At 38.0% G+C, this 21,030-nt stretch overlaps 1 protein-coding gene across 1 annotated transcript in view; it reads right to left on the bottom strand.

Annotated features, from left to right (window-relative positions):
• The window catches only part of TMEM67 (transmembrane protein 67), a 32,336-nt gene extending 13,003 nt beyond the window's left edge, over positions 1-19,333 (bottom strand). The window contains exons 1-14 of the mRNA XM_066178761.1: positions 19,150-19,333; positions 17,120-17,208; positions 15,590-15,683; positions 14,034-14,133; positions 13,541-13,610; positions 13,368-13,442; positions 12,091-12,153; positions 9,611-9,765; positions 9,383-9,491; positions 7,753-7,839; positions 5,777-5,842; positions 2,760-2,916; positions 2,251-2,374; positions 1,274-1,379 (exon numbers count right to left, since the gene is read on the bottom strand). Of these exons, the coding sequence (XP_066034858.1) occupies positions 1,274-1,379; positions 2,251-2,374; positions 2,760-2,916; positions 5,777-5,842; positions 7,753-7,839; positions 9,383-9,491; positions 9,611-9,765; positions 12,091-12,153; positions 13,368-13,442; positions 13,541-13,610; positions 14,034-14,133; positions 15,590-15,683; positions 17,120-17,208; positions 19,150-19,333 (1,479 nt within the window). The remainder of the gene's footprint in view (positions 1-1,273; positions 1,380-2,250; positions 2,375-2,759; positions 2,917-5,776; positions 5,843-7,752; positions 7,840-9,382; positions 9,492-9,610; positions 9,766-12,090; positions 12,154-13,367; positions 13,443-13,540; positions 13,611-14,033; positions 14,134-15,589; positions 15,684-17,119; positions 17,209-19,149) is intronic.
• Between the last annotated feature and the right edge of the window lie 1,697 nt (positions 19,334-21,030).

Consider the following 21,030-nt stretch of genomic DNA (forward strand, 5'->3'; position numbering starts at 1 on the left):
GTTCCCTCTAGCTTAAATTTAACCTAAGACCTCTTTTGAGTTTGGTCTGAAAGATTTGTACATGGAAGAGAAAATGTTTGGCTTTCTTTTTATAATATTCTGGCCTGAGTCTTTGCCACTGCACAGCTAAATTTAAAACAACCATGATAATAAATAGTATTTTAAACTAAGTTTAAAAGAAGCATCATTCCCCCCAAACAATCCCTCCTTCCTTACACCTTGTCTTCCCCAAACATTTGTTCCTGTCAGACCTCAGTGTTTACAGAAACTGGAAACAAAATTCAATGTATCTTTTTAGTTGCATAAAATAAGACATCCAAAATTGACAATACCCATATAGACCTCACATAGATGTAAGGATGAAATAATATGACACAAAATTGAGGAACTGAAAACAGTTGTTCCTACCACCCCTATTTGAATGAATTACTTTCTAGACACAGTGTTGTCTCAGCAGTTAAATAAAGACATCACTTAGGAAGGAAAAAAAGTCTTAATTTTTCTATCTTTCTAATTCTCTTCCTTTCATGCAAATAATATGGAACTCAGGGAATACTTCTAGCACCACATATTTCTTCTAGCCAGATGTCTATTTGTACTGGAAGTCTGAACAGTTGAAAGTTAACAAGCAGAAAGTGCTAATTTTAATTTTTTTTTTATTCTACCATCCTAAGACCAACATTTTTACTTTTTAATGTAGTGTGATCTAACACACAAACAAGACAGAAGAATGGGGTATCTGAGCTGCTGCCCATGAAGGCAGGCAAAAGGGCAAGTAAGAAATGCCCCTTCTTCATCTGCCACAGCAGAATTTGGTGGTTTTCAGTACAGAAAGATGAAACACTAAAGGATGTTTGAAATATATTACCAATATTTTAACTTAAACCACAGGTGACCTGAAATGTTTGTGTCATCACAACCTGCTCTTAATGCATTGTTCTAAATAAAAATACTAATTCCTTGCATAAATTGTTTGCAGTGTTGCACGGAGTCCTTTATCTGTTACTTTATGTGTATAATCTTATTTGAACTGTAGTCCAATTCAGCATTAAAAAACCAACTTAAAGTCGAAGTGTTTTAAGTTAAAAGAGACGGAAGATAAATTGAAAAGAGAGTATTTTTAACTGATTTGTTTTGAAAGGTTTTAGTGAAAACTTGTAACTTCAAAGCTGATCAAAACTAGGAACTGCTTATTAGATTTTTATAACCCACTACGAAAAGCCGGAATTCCAACAGAACTGAAAGTATAATTAAGGTAGCACAAAGATCTCACCATCACACTCTGGGTTTCAGGGCTTTGGATAAGCACATCTGTGTAAGCAACAGTAATTAGAGGAGGGTAGATAGTTCCTCTCTGTGTATGGGACACCAGACGAATACTGCAGAAACAGAGAGTATGATTTTTAATTAAAAAAAAACCAAAAAAAACCCCCCAAAAACCCCAATAGATGAGTGCTTGGAAAGCAATTACTGAAACTTGTACTTACAAGAAAATACTAAATTAACAGAAGAAATAGATAAATAAAATGGAATTTCTAACCCAATGACATGGCACTTCACATTTTAAAAGCAACTGGAGTGCACAAAGGCATGTACAGAAATATATAAAAACAAATTATGGGAAGGGTTGTTTACTTGTAAGAAAACATCTGAATCAGTCTTTACCTGTCTGCATCTTACAGGAGGACATCACATAAAGAAGGAGAAAAAAGTTTCTTCCAAAATATATTCCAGCTGAGATGAGCAATCAGTAGTCACCCTAACAGGCAGTCTCACAATTTTAGTTCAATGACTACAAGTCTATTCTTAATTGTATAACAGAATAGGCAAAGGATTGTAAAAATACCTCAAAAAAGAATATGGAGTATGAAATAAGATCCTTGTATAGTCAGCAGTACACATGTCGAAAAAGAATTAACAGAGAAGCTTTTAGGTCTTTTCAGACAACACCTGCTTTTAAGAGGTGACTGAATAATACCTGTTAACTTGCATTATGCAAACATGGTCTGATCCTTGTACCTGGAAGGGAATCATGGTGATTTTAATTCCCACAAGTCAATGTTGTTTTCTTTCACTCATCAGAACAACCTATGGAAATTCATGCCATTTCCAAATATGCAATGGAAAAAGCGTATTACATATTAGACATATTAGAAAATACATAACAAAACAACTTTAAGACAATAAAATGCAGACTGTACAACATTGGCTTTATTTTCTATGTGCTATATATTTATATGAGTTTATTACCTTATTGTTATTTTGCTAGCAATCCGAATTACCCTGGGTGATTTTCCCAAGTCATTCTCTTTTCCACTAAGTGCATCCACCAAAAAAAATCGACGAGTCAAAAGCCAGTTGTTCATATTACTGCCTATGAAAAAACATGACAGTTTCACACACACATTATTCAACACAGAAAAAGAATGAAATGTATTAGAAAGAACACATATAATTGTATAACATGTAGTAACTACTGAGGATAGAAAATTGTTTATTTTCAACTTATACAAATATATAATGAAAGGAGATTATTTTATTTGTGCTTATTACTGACTGGAATGGTGCATGCAACCAAAGCTTGCAATTAAACTATCAGAACTTGCCCACAAATACTAAATTTTTAAAATGGAAACAAGTTATGATGTGTTGTGGTATCTTTCAACACAACACAGTAACAGTAATTAATACGGATTATTTCTATTTGAAGTTTTCAGATTGTTTATAAATTCATAGAGATGTTACTATCATCATCTTACCTTGATTAACAAACTTTTCATTGTATTGAAGATTCAAATTTAAAACTGGCACGGCCCAAAGATATTGCTGTCCATTGCCATCATTATATTCAAGGAACAGGTCATAAAAGACTGGATTAGCAAAATCCAGTAAAATATTAGAAACTGAAATTCTGCACTACGAGAAAAAATAGTGAAAATAAGAAGATCACTTTAGCCATTTAGTTATTTTGTCAAGTTGTGGATTCCTTCCCTACAAAATCATTGTGGAATCTGTCACACTTTTTCACAAAAGAATCACAGAATCATCAAGGTCCTGCATGAGCCTCCATTTCTCCAGGCTAAATATTCTCAGCTCCCTCAGCTGCTCCTCACCAGACTTGTGCTCCAGACCCTTCACCAGCTTTGCTGCCCCTCTCTCCACACTCCAGCACCTCAATATCCTTTTTATATGAGAGGCCCAAAATTTGACACAGCACAGGGGGACAATCACTGCCCAGGTCGTGCTGGCCACACAATTCCTGGTACAGGACAGGATGCCATTGGCCTTCTTGGCCACCTGGGCACACACTGGCTCATGTTTGACCAGCTGTCTGCCAACCACAAACCACAGGTCTTCTTCTGCTGGGCAGCTTTCTAGCCACTATTCCCCAAGTGTGAGCACTGCATGAGGTGGTTGTGACCCAAGTGCAGCACCTGGCCCTTGGCCTTGTCACCTCACACAATTGGCCTCGGCCCGTCGATCTGGCCTGTCCAGATCCCTCTGCAGAGCCTTCCTGCCGATCAACACTCGCACCCCATCTGGTGTCATCTGCAAACTTGCTGAGGGGTGCTCTTGATCCCCTTGTCAAGATTATTGCTAAAGATGTTAAACAGGATCAGTCCCAGTACTGACCCCTGGGGAACACCACCAGTGACCAGCTGGATTTAGTTCCATTCACCATTCTCTGGGCCTGACATCCAACCATTTTTTCACCCCGTAAAGAGTGTACCTGTCCAAGCCATGAGCAGAGAGCTTCTTCAGAATGCTGTGGGAAACAGTGTCAAATGCTTTACTGAAGTACTGATAGACAAGGTATCTCCAAGCAATTACAAAGTACTAATGATTTTATGCAAACTTCTTGGAAATGATTGCAATTAACCAGAATGGCTAATGTGGAGAATGAGGATCTTAAAAATTTTCAACAGATTTGGAAAAAATATCCTACCAACCTCACAGACACAAAATTTGAAACAGTGAAAACATTAAAGTCAAGAAACAAAAATGCTGAAGTCATGGAGTACTGCATCTGGTTCTGGGCCCACCAGTATAAGAGAGAAATTAAACTCCTTGATACAGTCCAGCACAGGCCACTATGGTGAGGAAGAGACTGAAGCATCTCTGCTACAAGGAAGAGCTGAGACTCTTTTGCCTGGAAGTTAAGAAGGCTCAGGGGGATCTTATCAACATGTACAAATATTGTACAAGGGAGAGTGTAAGAGACAGAACCAGGGTCTTTTCAGCAGTGCCCAGTGACAAGACCAGAGGCAATAGGCATAAACTGAAACAGGAGGTTCCCTCTGAGCATCAGAGGACAGGTTTTCATTGCCACAGGTTGCCCAGGGAGGCTCTGGAGTCTCACTCCCTGGGGAGAAAAACCCATGTGGACATGGTCCTAGGCAACCTGCTCTATATGGCCCTGCTTGTCTTGTGGACAAGACAGCCTTCTGAGGTCTCTGATTACCTCAACCACTCTGTGACTGTAAGAAGAAATTAGATGTGAAAGCAGGTAACTTATTGCAAATGTGAACAACCAGGCATCTTTAAATACTCATATAATTTGTCAACCATATTTTTTCCAAAGCCACATGGAAAAAAAAAAAAGTAACGCAGTGGATGAAAATTGTATTAAAAAATACTCAGTAAGTTACTGATGTATCCATTTAAACCCAGCAATATTAACTATAATTAATACTTAACAACAGGTAATACATACTCAATATCAAATACTCAAGATTTTAAAAAGAAAAAAAGCCCCAAACTCAACTCATTTAATGATCCTAAATAGAACATGTTTTCATTCTGTCTGAAATGCTGAAATATGGATTAAACAACATTAAACAATATGGAAGAGTAAAAATATTTAACAAAGATTTGTTAGTGTTATTTGGTAAACACTTTAAATTTCCCAGACTAAGCTTTGACAGCTATTACCTTCTAAGACTTCCACACCACCTAAATAGCAGCCAAAGTTTTGTGTTTTTACACTTCAACACATAATGTGGGAAATGGTTTTCGATGTTAGATGAGTTAATAAACAAAACTATTTTATAGGTATGAGATGCTGTGCACATATATAAAGTTTTATAAAGATGTTTCTTTCTCCACTCCCTTCCCATAAGAGACTACCACCTTTTCATTTAACATATTAAGTGACAAAAATTAATTAAGCTTTAACACTGGCAGAACCACTTCTGCAGCTGACAGAATTTAGTGCTCTATTCCCACTTCCTTTCCTGGTGTTTAGTTAAGTGTGAAAACCCCAACAGTTTTTATTCATAGTTAAGACAGCTAAAGAATCTCTTTCCTCTGATGAGTCATCTGTTCTATTAAAATATGTTTTCAATCTCTTTACCGAACTCACTAAAATCAGGGCATACAATAAAGAGTAAATGGGAACAATATTCAGGCATGGCATGATTGGATTTGCCTTCTTTCCATATGAAAACTGGCCCAAGATGGTGGTAGGAAAATTAGGAGATTTGATAAAAACCATATGGCTGTTGTAATTCAGGCACTGTGTTCTTCCACTGCTAAGTCAGCAACCTCACAAATACAAATGCCAGTTTATTGTGATTATGCTATGTAGTAAACAAGTTTTGGGATGTAGTTAAATAATTTCAAAAACCCCACACTTATTTCACTCAATTTCCCAAGAAAGAACTCCATGTTGCAGCTTATGCCTAAACTCCAAATGTTCTTCAATACACACTGAATAACTAATGACATATAAGGCAGCTTAATTCAAAATTCAAAACAGCATTTTTATCATACTTACACTTTGTTGGTAAGTTGTTCCAAAAACATAAGCTGCATTCAATTTAGTTTGGGTATCAGGACAAAGCTGAATAAAACATAGTTATAATTAGGTTAATTCAAAGGTATTGTCTATCATATGAAAAATATTTACAAGCACTTATGTATTCAGTTCTCACAAAAGATATTTTGTTCTATTTTTTAATAAGAGAAGGATTTCTTTTGGAGTAAACATAATTATTTCTTTCACTAATACTGATGTTCTTAAAATGCTGGTTTAGCTTATTCATACTTGCATAGTATTTTTCAGTTCCACCACTGAAATCTGTGGACAGCACCACCAAAACAGGCAGGAATAATCTTTCTGTGGACTGAATGCTCAATACACTGTGCTGCCTCAAGCTCAATCAGTGGTTTCTGCTAAATTCAAGAATCCCATAAGAAAAGAAGTCCACATTCACACAGCCCTGTTTCTCTTAAGCTGGCATTCTCAGAGAATCAAAGTTATACCAAGTAACAGATTTTTTTTATTTTTTTCATACAGCACTTATATTTTCAGCAAAGAAGCCGATTCAGCTGAATCCAGAAAAAAAGTGGTCCAAAGTCTAACTAAATGAGCATAGCATTTAGTGGAGGGCAGAGCCATTTTCCCAAAATGAGAATCAAGTCTAAATTTGCATAAAACACAATTCTATTACTGTGAAACTGAAATTCTGCGAATTGTTACAATTATGCATTGAGACCACTTTAGCACAATCTATTACATTACAGAAGGCTTTGAATGGAAAAGCTATTCATTTCCCATTGGTTCTTGATAGCTGTTAAAAGCTTGCCCCAGAAAATAAATGTGCCCCAATAAACCTAAACTTGTGTGTCAGAATATATAATTTTCTACACATAGTAACTGTCTTAGTAACCTATTCTCTTAAACATTAGTTTTCCTTAAAACTGGAGACAGAGACACAAGATGGCTCATCCTGAGGCAGTAACAAAATAAATCCTAAATGTCAGCTGCTCTTCTGTAGACACTGAAATGTTTGAAGTGACGTGCTCCAACAGAAAAGGAACCAAGAACTCCCAATTGTTCTTGCTACTGTTCCTATTGTTGTCTGCCTAGGGAAATACTGAGAGTGCCTAGATCCCCACTGGACTGCTAAACAAATTCTATTCTGTAACATGTTGCAGCAGCCAATTGTTCTCTCTGATAGATTATTGCACTTTCTAATTGCTGCTTACTTGCGTTTTTCACAGCCTAACTACTCAGCGTGGTTCTGCTGAAGTAGAATGTTTGTGTACCTCAAATCTGAGAGTGTAGTGTCCAAGGGTACTTCCAGCCAGTATTCCCCATTTCTATGTAAAGTCCCCCACCATGTATTTCTAACTTTCTGTTATGAAAAAGGCACACGCTAGTCATAGTGTACATTTAATACTTAAAACCAGAAGAAATAAGCATGCAAAAAAAAAAAAAACAAACCAAGGCAATGCTAAGAAAATGGTGTAGATCAGCTTTCCTACCTCTCTTGACAGTGACATGACCACTGATTTGATTGTCACCCCCATGATGTGTGCAAATAGGTGACAGCATCTAATAGGGACATACTCATAGCATCATCTATAAACACATGTGGACAAAGAGCTAAAGAATACACTTTTCTCAAGAAGAAAAAGAGGTTTAATAAGAAACTACACACATGAGCAACTATGCTGAATGGAAGACAGAGATAGTTGGTTCTACATGACTAACACTATTTTTCAGAGCTCTCCAATCTGCCAAATTTATACTGGTCCAAAGGATGAAGGCAGTGCTGATGAATTTATACTTCTGATTTTGTAGAGATCATTGTGAGCAAGAATAAAGGGCTATTTTCCCCAACCTACCTCTACAGTTATGAACTGTCATTAGTGTAATAACCAAACTCTTGGCTTTTGTCTTAATTTGGCTCTAAAGCCACTCAGAACACTGTGCTATCAAGAAAAGATAACTAAAATCAAACATACCTGTAAGATACCTCCTTCCAAACTTTGCCACTTAAGAAAGTTTCCTGCTGCATCAAATGAGGCTGCAATAAATTTCAGTTTTACATCCTGTTGATGAAAAAAAGATAAAGACCAATGAAACTGCCCTGAAGTGGACATTCACATTTTAGAGACTGCTGTCTAATTGTTTGATGTTTCCTAAAACTTTCAGTACTATCCTTCTTTTTTTTTCCGCCCTTTTGATTTTGCTTTAATCTTGGGTTTGGTAGCTTACTTTTTTAAAAAAACATACCATTCTTCTACACCTTTACTAGTGACATGCAAAAAACTCCAAAGGAATTTCTACACATGTAGATATGCCCTAAACTAATCAGAAATCTATGCAGATTTCTAACATATATGAAACTTTTAACATCTTCCATCTATGCTGGAATCTAGAGGGCTTTCAGAACCTTCATTGTTAAGAGGAATAACAAGTATTTTAGTTATTAAAACATTAACTGCAATTGCCAAGTTGCAATATTGCTTAACTTAAAACATAGCCTTGTAGAATATAGCTGAAAAAGGATATTATTTTATTTTTGAGTCAAAAAGAAAACTCAAGATAAACTTGGCAGTATAACTGAAAAACAGGTTATCACTAGTACTATTTTCTGTGATTAGCTGAACTTGAATAACCTATTCCAGTTCTTCTATTTTTACAATGAATTTGGAAAAATAAATCACTTTACTGTTTGATTTACTATCTGATTCCTTCATAAAAATGTGTCAATTAACAAACTATTTAAGCAGTCCATCCCTCCCAGGGATGGATATCTGGTTTTGTTAGCATTAAAATTATTTTTCTCAGTTCTTTTTTATTCCCTAATTCACTGCAGTAAGAGGAAAAGGCTGGAGTAATACAATGAAACCAGCTCTGATACAATCAACTTGTAGAGATTTGTAACAGAAATATTACAAATAAATTAAGTAGGGGGAGAAGTGTGTGTGTAAGCAAGAGAAAGCATTAAACATCACATTAGAGTGATGAAGAACAGTGTTCCCAGCTACAGAGCTGATAAATGGGTTGTGATAAAACCTGGCATGGACATCTTGTCAGCAAAAGACCCTACACTTTGGCACGCCAGGAGAGTGGCAGTGAAGTCACAGCACATTTACCACTCTTTTTCACATTTCTAGATCACCGTGAAATCTGACAAAAGGATGTACATATTTTAAATGCGCAAAAAAGACAAGGACCAACTTTGGCTCAGATTTATGAAGATGGAAGTAAACAAGGCTCTGAAGCAAAAGACAGTGTCAAAACAACTCCTAAGGTGTCTAAAAGATTTGTCTAATTACTAGTTTACCACTGCTAATCTAGATCCTTAGGGACACAATGAACTCTTAAAAGCTGGCATCCTTTGGTCAGACCACACAGGACTGGCCTTATGAGAATGTGGGTATGAGAGTGTAAGCAAAGGAAGTGACTAGACATTAGTTACATAAATATCACCTTCCTCTTCCATAAGATCTCACACTGAGTCTTGTTACACTAACTGCCCAAAATTTACCTTTAGTAGAGTCACATCTATAATAAATCTAAACCTTTTTATGTGATTATGTCCTCTTCCTAATGTATGCTTCCCTATGTCTACTACCCATCACCTACCTTATCTGTTCCCTTAAAAGTGAAAGTTGTAGGAAAATGGTTTTTCTCAAGCACTTGGGATGCTAATCCTGGTTGGTCACCATAATACAGCCATGGAAGATTATGCCTCCTGAAAAGAATTACATTGTTTTCTCTAAAGAAACATAATATTTTCATCAAAGAACATTGAGAATAATAATTTCCATACAAAGCTATTAAAGACCAAAAGTTATGGAAAAGGCAACTTACCAGTAGGGTATTGAATGAATGATGCCTACCCTTGCTGTACTGACAAAAATATACTGAAACAAACCACAGGCATCACTACTTGAAGAACTCAATGAGTTCATATTCATCACACACATATTTCCAAGAGCTTGGCATGCTGTTAGATTAGAGTACAACTGCAGTGGAAAAACACAAGAACACAGAAAAAGTACTTAATTACCCCTCCCTTTTGTTAGGCAGTCATAAAATTAGTGTTATTTTTAAGAAGCCACTCCTAAACCTTTGTTTACACTTGAAAGTAATTTCATTTTGTAAACACCCAATATTTTCTCCCATTTATTCAGGTACTATATTTTTATATATCTGAAGATGGCAGCACAAAATCAATACTCTCACTTTTTTAGCTCATTTTAGTTGCATCGACTAGATGGTAAAAAGTGACAGAAATGTCAAAATCTGCACTTAGGAAACAAAGTATGAATCAAAATGTTTAATATCACTTAGACTGTATAGTAAAGATGACTCCTTCAAAGACCTCACACGGACAACTACAGATGCATGCAGTGTAAGTATTTTCTCTTCAGTTTTATGTACCTTGTTCAATTTTGTTAAACACACCAGTGCCAAGTGGTACGCAGAGGTGACACCTGGATCCGTGTGCAGGGGTCACTGCACTGGGATTAACTTGCCACCTCCTTACCCCCATTTGTGTGGGGTAGCAGCTCATCACATTCAGGCAGCACCTCTGAATGGTTGAGCAGGGTGAGGCAGGCAAACAGGATAAACTGATGTCAGTGATAAAGAATGGGACCAGTGGGAGAAAGATCTCAGAGCTGTGTATATGAGATGGTGATAGGAGCAAAGGTGATTGGGAAAATTCTGAATGTAAGTCTGCTGAAATGCTGACTGAGAGAACACCTGCCAGCCTGGGAACATAGCCTGGGCTTCTGAAACATCCTTGAAAAGTGCAGCTGGGTACCTGAACTTCAGAGACCTCCTGAGATCCCATCAATAAGCACAAACCCAAGGAATTGTAACAGCAACCTATCATCTAGAAAGATGAAAAAGAGTCTAGAAGAGGGTTAGGGTATAGAAGAGGGAAAACATTCCAAAAGAGTAGGAATAGGCAACTGCTATTGATGGTTGTACATGAAAGGGTAGAAAAAGTCTGGAAAAAAAACCCAAAAAACCAAACTAGCTGGAGATATAAAACAATGTCATCTCCTGGCTGCTCCAGGTGGTGCTGCCCTACACCACCTTATGTCTGTCTGATATAAAAATTACTTTTTACCCAAAATGGAGAGTGAATCTCTTCCTACCTCTCATCTCTCTCTCTCAATCTCTACACACAGGGAAGGTCCCCATCATAAACTTTTCTATGAGCTCTCCTAGGCAAGTTACCAGACTGTGGCTCTCTAGAGATGCCTGACTCCCTCTAGATTCTGCAATGTTGATCATCTTTGAAGTGAAACTTCATCTGTCATCAGTTTTGAGGGCCCACTCCTGAAAGTGGTTTCTTGAGCACCGTACTGGTACTATTTGGAATAATACACACACATATGGGTAATTCATCATACGTGCATTTGCTGCTCTCCTAGTGATCATTTTGTAGCAACAAGTAATATTGAAATGTATGCCTGCTGCTACTATTGACTGCTGCTACCACTGGAATACACACATGCACTTGCTTTACTAACCATAACTATAGTCACTTCACCAGTAATAATCTGCAGTAAGCTCTAATGAAAAAATGTCGGAAATAAAGACTCCATGTGCTCATGTATTATGGAATCCTGAAAATTCACATTGTGATCTTTATAGACTTCTAGACCAGGTAACCCTTTGGGTCGTGACAGACAGGGACAAAAAGCAGAACCTGAGAAGTTAAAACCTGATATTCAGGAGAGCAATACAGAAGGAAAATGAGAATGTGTGATAAAAGAGTTGGTAAAAGGGAGGCAGAGGCACATGCCCTTCACAAGTGTCTGTGATTTTGTTGCCGCAGCCACTCTTTCACCCATGGTTACTGTCACCCAAAGCAACATAATGGTAAATAACACTTTCATACAGAAAGTAAAGCAAAGCCAAAAAGGGTGGTTCCATGGTTATGAATAACTGAAAGTCAGCTAAGAGGTAATGAGCAGATGCCAGTAAATACTCGGAATGTAAGAGGTTTATTTTCTGAGTGATCCCTTACTAGGATATGCTCATTTATATCCAAATATATGGGTGGTAGGTCACATACTGCTGATTATTGAAGGATTTTTCTTTAACACCATTCATCTTGTGAAAATTCCAATGCTGTAGACTTGCATTAACATTGACTAGCCCTCAGTATTTTTAAGCATTCTGTATATATAATTATTTCTTTTCTATTCTCATCTCAAAATAGAATTCTTCAAAAATAAGCATGGTAACTTAAAAAAAACAAAAGCGACATGCTTTTCTAGAGCACCATACTCTGTATAAAAAAGCAAACTGCAAACATTAATGAAACTCACCCAACAGGCAAAGGCTGAGGACTGCAGGTTTTTCAGAAACCACGCTGATGTCAGTGTTATACCCTGTAAAATAAGGAACTTTTTCACTGTCTTTGTTCAAAACAACTCATCCATAATGTAACAGTCTGGAAAACTATGTCAACTAGAAGATGCTACTGATTTTTTTCTAAGAACCTTCTTTAAATATCTCAGTCTAACAATATCAGTTCAAAACACAACCATAATGCAATAATTTCTTTCACTTCACTGAATTAGACAAAGCATACAGGACAAGAGCTGAAATATTTAAGCTTTGAATGTGGATTCTGTGACACAGAATTCTTCTTACCACACAAGGGAAGTACTGACAATTTCAAGGGTAAGATGTTGGCTTGATGGAAAGTCTAACTCAGGACCAAATTTGTCAAATTAATTACTACACAACCTCCTTTTTGTAACTATTCACATTTGAACTACACATAGCATTCATTTATACTGTAAGCAACTGAAAAGACATATTTTCAAGAAAATATTACTTAGAAGATGGCATTTTCAGGGAGCAAACCAATGTTTGATATCAGAAAAACTGAAGACTGTTTTTTATTTTCTTTCAAGTGGTAGCTTTTAACATCAATTCATTTAGGAGCAAAATATATTTCTTAGCCAGATAGCATTTCCTGAATTCAGAACTACTTGGAAAATGGTCCTAACTTTGATCAGATTTCATTATTAAAGGAAGTTCATTAGTTAAAACAATGAAAACCCCTTCAATCTTCTCAATAGAATGTATTTTCATTCATTAGCCAATTCAAGGACTTCAGCAATTTCATACACAGTCTCAAACTTTATAGGTTTTCTTTTATAAGCTCTAAGATCAAGCAGTAAACTCAAGCCTTATATCTTTTTTCAAATGTTTTACACAAATACAAACTTCATATGGTAAAAAAGTCCAGAGGCACTCATGGACTCTTCTGGCATGTTTTTGTGATACACGAGTATGTTTTAAATGCACACAATTAATACAAAAGGCCACATGCTACTTGTTTTGATACTAAAGTCATGTAAATTACTTCCTTTTTTCAGTTTTCAAGAGGGCATGATTTTTTAAAAGCATACTCCACTAGAACAATGCTTGCTTGCGGTCCACACCTACACTCTATCTTGATGCCAATGACCTTACAATCACCGGGATAAGATAAAAAAGTACCACCTTTATTTTCCAAGAAAGGAAATTTCAAATACTTACTGAAAGTAAGTAATGAGAAAGCTTAAAAGTGTTTTAGAAAAAATACACTTACTAGCTGTGCAAAACGAATAGTTGCAACTCCCTTTGGGGGTAAGCCTTCATGAGACAAGAAACACAACCCCCCTGTCTGAAAGAAACAGAATAAAAAAATATTGATATTTATACACTTGTCAAAATAACTTTTCTTTTTCTGAACTTCAATACAATAACCATTCTTCTACTTACTAGAATGTTTGGGCTGTTGCAGTCACAAGACTTGCTTACTTGGATGAATGTCTTTTCACATCTTACACACCTATGGAGCACAAACATGAAGAATGCACTTAAAATGTAGTTAAGTATGATATTTAATCCTCAATGAAAGCTGATTACATAGCATGCGCTGGAACAGCATCAGCAACTTCATTAGTTTGAACTGAAATTCAAAAGTTCTTACTCATTTGTTTCTACTATCAGTGAAGTAGAAAATAAATCCAATAATTAATTGTCAGAATAAGAATTCTGTTCTGCTTCCAATCCAAAGCCTGCAAGACAAGAAAACCAAACTGCTGGCCATATAAGGACTTCAGCACAAACCACAGTGGGTCTGACACAAGATTTCCAATTCCCTGCCTTCAAAACTATCTTTCCAAAGATACAGTCTGTTCCTCAGGAACATTCCATCTAAACTAGCATGAAACGTTCAAATTTATCATCACAAAAGGGAAAGAGCACCCACCTGCTTCCTGATGCATCTGAGGTAGAGAAGGAATGCTCACTTCCATTACAATGTAAGCAGAATGCCTCATTAAGCAAAACGCCATCGATGCTTCTTTCCACTAAGCAGAAAAGAAAAGCAACTGTGATAAAACTCCCTGATGCAAAGTGCTAAGGTTTAACACAGGTTAAGGAAAGTGTGAAAAAATTCAGCATCTGTGCAGATCTAAAATAAATTCAGAGAGTTTATTTTGAAAAAATCAAGAGCACAACATGCAAATAATATCCACTATAAATGCACATTCATGTATGGATGTATGTATGCATGTGCACACGCAGTTTAATTTTAAATGAGAAATGCAACATTGCATGTCTGGTTTGGCTGTTCCTCTTATTTATTCTGAATAAGATTTCAAAAAAAGCCCTCACTGCAAAGCAAAAGTTCAAAACAACAAGTTTGCAAATTACCGGGGAAAAAAATTACATTTCATCTGAAATGATTCACAGAAATGTCACAATTTCCAAGTTTCAAAACTGCATCTTCCATCAACTATATCATCTGGCAAGAGATCTCAAATCTAATTATTTGAAAAAAAACAAAACCAAACCAAAGAGAATAAAAAAAATACAGTACTAATGTACCTACATGTCAAATTATGGAATCAGCTTTGCTCTCAGTATTTTATCATAAAGGCCTGGAATGTATATTGTAACTCTCATAAAGTTTAAGGTAGAAAGCTGGTATTCAGTGTTTTCCAGATTCCTAGGAAAATTTAAAATTGATCTGGAAAACAGTGATTCTCCAATGTACTCTGTTGGAAATGTAACCAAAGTGGACATTTGTATTACTTATTCAGAGAATTAGAGGCATTCCATGTCTTAGAAAATAAGGAAAACTAGAGGTCACAAGGGCTATTAAGTTTTACACCACAGATGAAAACTGTGCTTTGCTCTTACATTTCCACTATGCAAAACAAGCAAAAATGCATTTAACACAAACACTAAATTTAACATTATTTTTCTGTCTACTGAAAAACATCTGCAACTACTAGAGAGCATCAAGTAAGCACAGATACAGGGAAGCACAGGTATAGGGAAGCACATCTCATAATGCCACAGGTACAGGTGTCTCAGGGAGGCATGAAACCCACTGACACTAATACACAGCCATTTGCTTGGTGTGCTCAGCCTGTTCTCTTCCACCTACTCATGTAGCTATAATTCCTTTACTGTTCTTTATACTTCAAAACATTGTAATGTTTTAATAGTCTACAGTGACATTGCTTTTATTCCAACTTTTATGACAATGGAACTTTAATTCCACTGCCAAAGAACTTGGAGGAAGTGATACACCAGTGTTAACTTATGGAATGTTTGCATAATAGTTTTTTATTGCAATGGTACGGATTTATCCCTTGCCTTTCAGAAATGATGATTAAGATCAACAGCAATGTTGAATTTTTATATTAGACATGAAAACAAATGTAAAAGATTCTTTCTCTATTTAACAGAAGAGGATATCTTAATAAACTCAAATATCTAAAATATCTATAATCTTATAATTGGCATATTTTTTACCTAGTATTTCATTATTGGGGCATTTACAATTTCCTTCTGAAGTCAGGCCTTTGGGGCAAGTAATACAATTCCATCCATCTTGAGTAACTCCGCTCTAAAATAAAACACAAAACTATTAGAATTTTCAAAATTATAGAGATCACCCAATATCTGTGAAGGTTGCCTTATCCAGCCATTAATTACTAGAAAATGTGTTCAGATAAAACATTGATTACATTCATGAAGATTTTAAAGATAAAAAAAAAGGCTAAACCATCTGACAAAAGTAATTTCTAGCAGACACACACAAAAAAGTTAAGCTCTTCCAAACCTGTTAGCTTACATCCTTCAGGGAAAATTAAAAGTAGAATGTTTAAAAAGAGATACATTGAATAAACATAATAATGTATACATAGACATTTTGCATATAAATTGCATATTGCAATTGCACATGAATATACAGAAGTAATGGAAATGGAAGAGTTCTAAGTGAAGCAGTTTATATAATTGTTTGGAATTTTGTACCTATCCAGACAGTTAACATCCACCCTTATTTTATAATATGAAGTAACTGTACTATGGATAAAAACCACTGAGGAAAATGTACATAACTGCTTCCCCTCAAGTGCTACTGATGTTACTCCCCTCTCCACTATCATCATTTTATCTTTGCAAAAGCCTTGGCAGTAGATCAAAGGCAAATGCCACCATTGCAGGAAAGAGGAAGAAACAGCAAAGATCACAACACAAAAGGTTATGTGCCAAAGTCTTTGTCTAACACAGCAAGAAGATGGAAAGAAAAGGGAAATTACCTAGCCCATTAGCCATTGAACACCTAACTCAGACAAGGAAGCTGCTCTCCTGAAAGTTATTCTATAGTTACTGAAGGGAAAGAAGTATTCAGGAAGGCTTCACCCTCAAAGGTTGATTTGCCGGATAAATACATTTTAGCTTACTATAGTGGAAAAATCTGATTAAGCCTGGTGTCTCTGGATCAATGCTAAAATTATGACACAAAATTATAGCTTAAGGTGTCAAGGAAGGTCAGAAGAACTGATCAAGCTATAATTATGATTAATGTAACATAGTAAGAGCAGCTCATTTTGAAGTAAGAAGATGAAATATCACAGATTATAAAGATACAGCCTAAATATTACAATAATAGTATTTACATAAATAACAGTTAAGATATATATGCGCTGAAAAGCATCTTTAACACTATACAGAGTTGAGCTCTCTGGGCAAGGACAAAGCAGAGAGGAAAAGCAGTAGAAGGAACTTAAACACTTTAAAAAATCCTTATTTTGTGTGTGGGGTAATTTGTAATGAAAAAAAGCCTGCAAAATAATAGAAATAGACAATTCTAAATTGAAAAAAATACTATATATAAGCTTAGTCTTAAAAATTCCCAATCAAAGACTATTATGCAAAAATATTTTAAATTCATGAAAAATAACTTGCAGTCAGGATAAAATTTTAAATTAAAAACCCCATAATGGTTATGATAAGTATTTCATCATTATGGAAAACATGAAACAATTCAATACTTACCATATTTTCTGGGCATTTTTCACAAGTAACAGAGAACCCACCATTACTAGAAACCATCCTGTATCCTGGCTCACATACACAGGAACTACCTGAAGAAAACAAAACAAATGCACTTTTAATCCAAATAAAACTGACTGGTGGCGACAGAATACTAAGAACAACTACTATTGTTCTCAAGAGAACAGGATGGATTATTAGATAGACACATAAAAAACTTGAGTGAGATGTGAATGAAAATCATCTTGCTTTTTAAAAAATGCCCATGTTACAGTTTGCACACAGATGTTTTAGGAGAATGTTACAATGCTGACTGATCTCCCAGGGTGGAACAAGGACCCAGAGCTTGTATTTAGTGAGATTTTTAATTAAACCAAAATTTGCCAGTTGGTCTGCAATAGATATAATCTCTCCTTATAAATCTTGCCACAGCCTTTCCTCCCTACAACACCAGCATTATATGTTTGTATACAGCTTTTATTTTTTTCTATTTGAAGTCAGTCCTAAAACCAAAATGTCTTCCTATCAAAAGGTTTTTCAAAATATAGCTGTAGTATGAAAAGCTGTTTTAAACTCAAGGCTTTTAAAATTGTGCATGGGGATCAAAGTTTCTATTGAATGGTTTTCAAAGAGTGAACAGAACATACTTAACATTTTATATTAAATTAAACACTATTTTCATGGCACAGTATAAAGCCCATCTGCTAGTGCTCACAACATTTAAGAAATTTTTCCTGACTCAGCATCAAGAACTTCTCTCTCTACTTTTCAACAAATACCACAAACCGAAACTGATTATATGTAATAATAAACTGTTTTTATTGTTTAAGCTTATTGAACTGTGCAGGCAAAAATGATGTCAAATTCTGTGGAAAGTTTTATAACCTTGAAGTACACTCTAATGAGACCAGTTGTACAGAAATGTGTCAAAGTGATCAACCATTTCTACTTAGTTCTAATGAAGAAAAAGCCCAATTGGATAGATCGATGAAAAGTTTGAGTTGTGACACTCACAGTGACAATACCTAGATTTTTAGGCATGTCACCTGAAAGCAGAATCCAAACTGATGAGCTGGCCAGGGAGTGTATGGGCAACCTCAAGTGGAATTCAGTCAAGATGCAAACAGCACTGAGTGGCACCTACCTACACCGGTCCAGTCAGATCTGCAGGAAAAAAAAACCCCTTGACCTCCCCTTGGAATTTTCCTCTCCTTGAAACCCTTCATTTAGAGGAAGATCCAGCCTAAAATGGAGTCATGGATCTAGACACCCACTTTATCGGGGATGTGAAAACAAATAGTGCATTTTTTTCCAGTAAGTGAACTATGGGATTAGTCTTTAGGGCACCATGGTGGTGGTGGAAAAGGTAAGCAGCTTTCAGGCAGCAGCTGTGAACACAGCCCTCCACATCACTGCTTCTGACTGAAGCATCAGTTCTGAAGGGAGATGTTGCTGGGTCTCAGTCTCAAATTTGTACGTGCAACAGGGAACTCCCACTCTTGTTGGATCCCGTATTTTTAAAAGATGGACACTTTAATACCTCCTTATGCCCTAAAGAAAGCAGCCAACTATCTGTACTTTCTGTACTTTCCATTTAGTACTGTCAGGCTGTAGTATCTGCTCCAAGCTCCCCTGGGGGACTTGGACTGGCAGAGGCACAGCCTGAGCATCTCAGACACTTGGTATCTCAGACACTCAAGTTTGACAAGGAGTTTGAAGTTACAGAAGTGTTCTAGAACATAATCTCAGGGTCTTGTGGAATTATGAAAATGCAAATACAATATAATGCTTGAGGAAATAAAGGGTATTACAAAAAGGCTGAAAGTAATTTCTCTGAGCTGTATCTCAGATACATCACAGCTGTGCTGAGGCCTCTTAGGTCTTTGCTTGATCTCGGCCCCTTCGCGTCTTTCCCAGACGTGCCCGAGGGCAGCTGTTCCACCGCCCCAGCCTGAGCCCCGACTGCGCTTCTCCCGCTGCAGGGGGCGGATTCAGCGCGGAGCCGCCCGAGCCCCGCCTCCCCCATCGCTCACCGCCGGCGCTCTGCCGCTGGTTGGCCCCGCAGGGCGCGCAGGCCAGGCGGGAGCTGTCGAAGTAGCGGTCGGGGCCGCAGTCGGCGGGGCGCTGGAGCGGGACGGAGAAGCCGCGGGCGGGGGGCAGCGCCGCCGACAGCGCCATGAGCAGCGCGGCGGCGGCCCCGCGGCCCCGCGTCGCCATGGCCACCGCGCGCCTCGCCCGCGTGAGCTGATTGGCCAGAGCTGCGCGGTACGGCGAGCGTCGGGGGCCTGTCCCCGCAGCACGCGAAGCGTTCGCGGGGCGGGCCGGCGGAAGGGGCGCAAGCCCGAATTTATGTATTTGGTTCACAAGGAGTTTTGTTCGTCTTGTGCGAAATCAGGAGCGAGAAACGAGCGGACACCGAGGCCCGGTTTGCACTTTCCGATACCTGGTCTCTAGAACTGGTGCATAGTGTATCATACAAATGTAACGTGTTTGTAATTTCTCCCCTGAAAGGGAAGTGGTAACAAGGTGAAAACACAAAATGCCTAGAACAATGGATGCTTAGGCAAAGTTACTGCCCTTTAGTTTTACACCTTTGTCACACTCTCGTTCACATCCCACACAATCACGGAATGAGTCCGTTCGGAAAGGTCCGCCGTGGGTCATCTGGTCCAACCTTCCTGGTCAAGCAGTATCCACCCAGAGCACACACGGCACAGCACTGCCACCTGGGATTTCCTGAGTATCTCCAGTGACGGAGACTCCACAACCTCTCTGGGCAGCCTGTTGCAGCGCACCGACACTGTAAAGTTCTTCCTGCTCAGGTGGAACTTTCTGTGCATGTTTCTACCTGTTGCCTTTTCTCTCATTCCCTCAGGTGTTACCAAAACTTTGTAAGACACCGTGTCCTGCATTTTAGTTGTTTCTCCTTGTCTCTCTCCTGCGTGCTAATTGCCTATTATGATTTTCAACATTACTATGTTTTATTTCTCACTGGATTAATTTTGTTGGCTCAACAACTGTTAAAAGGTTGAGTTGATATTTTCAAGTCGAATTATCTGTCCCCAGGCTCAAGTTCATGTAAATTTGACTGTGTAAAGATGTATCTTTCTACGGTGTGCTTAATTTGTGGAAATCTACACCTTGTACCCTGCACAGAATAAACAATGTCTTTTTCCTAAACAAGACCCAGTGTTGAGAGAGCTCCTAATGTCGGCAAGATTGCTAGATTAATCTACCATAAATAGTATAGTTTTTTGTTTGTTATTTTATTTTTTCTTTTTTTTTTTTTCTTTTCTCTTTCCTAGATAAAATGAAGCAGACAAGTACTGGATAGACACAGAAAGACAGAGGAGAACACCTAAAGACAGGGAAGGCAGGTAGGATAAACATTAGGATAAAATACCTCGCTTGCACGACCAAAGTACTCTGCCTCTGCCCTTCCCACTTAACCTTAAACCTTTCTTTCTCTTTCATTCCTCCATCCCTGCCTTCCTTTCCGCTCACAACCCAGGCTTGAGGCAGGCCCGAGCTGCGTTAGAAATCGTGTCCAGGTATGGGAAACGCAGCGGTGAGCGGTGCCTGAGGCTCGGCACGCGCCGGCACCGACGGGAAGACACGGCACAGCGCAGCAGCGGCGCGGTCCCTGAGTGACCGATCTCTGTACACAGACCTATCCCCGTACAGGTCTATCGCTGTGGATATCTATAATCATACAGATCTACTTAGACGGGGACCGCAGACGCGCTCCCACGGCAGAAAGGGCGCGCGCATTGCCTCCGGCGCAGGTCCCGCCCGCGCGTCGATGAGGGCGCGCTGCCCGCGCACGCGCAGCTACAGCGGAGGGGGCGGGGTCACAGCGCCGCGGCGTTTCCGCCCCGCCCGGAGGTGCGCGCGCAGGCCCGCGCTCGCGGGCC

The sequence above is a fragment of the Chamaea fasciata genome, unplaced genomic scaffold (assembly GCF_029207755.1).
Source record: "Chamaea fasciata isolate MVZ Bird 193981 ecotype frontalis unplaced genomic scaffold, bChaFas1.0.hap1 SCAF_1, whole genome shotgun sequence".
Taxonomy (NCBI): Eukaryota; Metazoa; Chordata; class Aves; order Passeriformes; family Sylviidae; genus Chamaea; species Chamaea fasciata.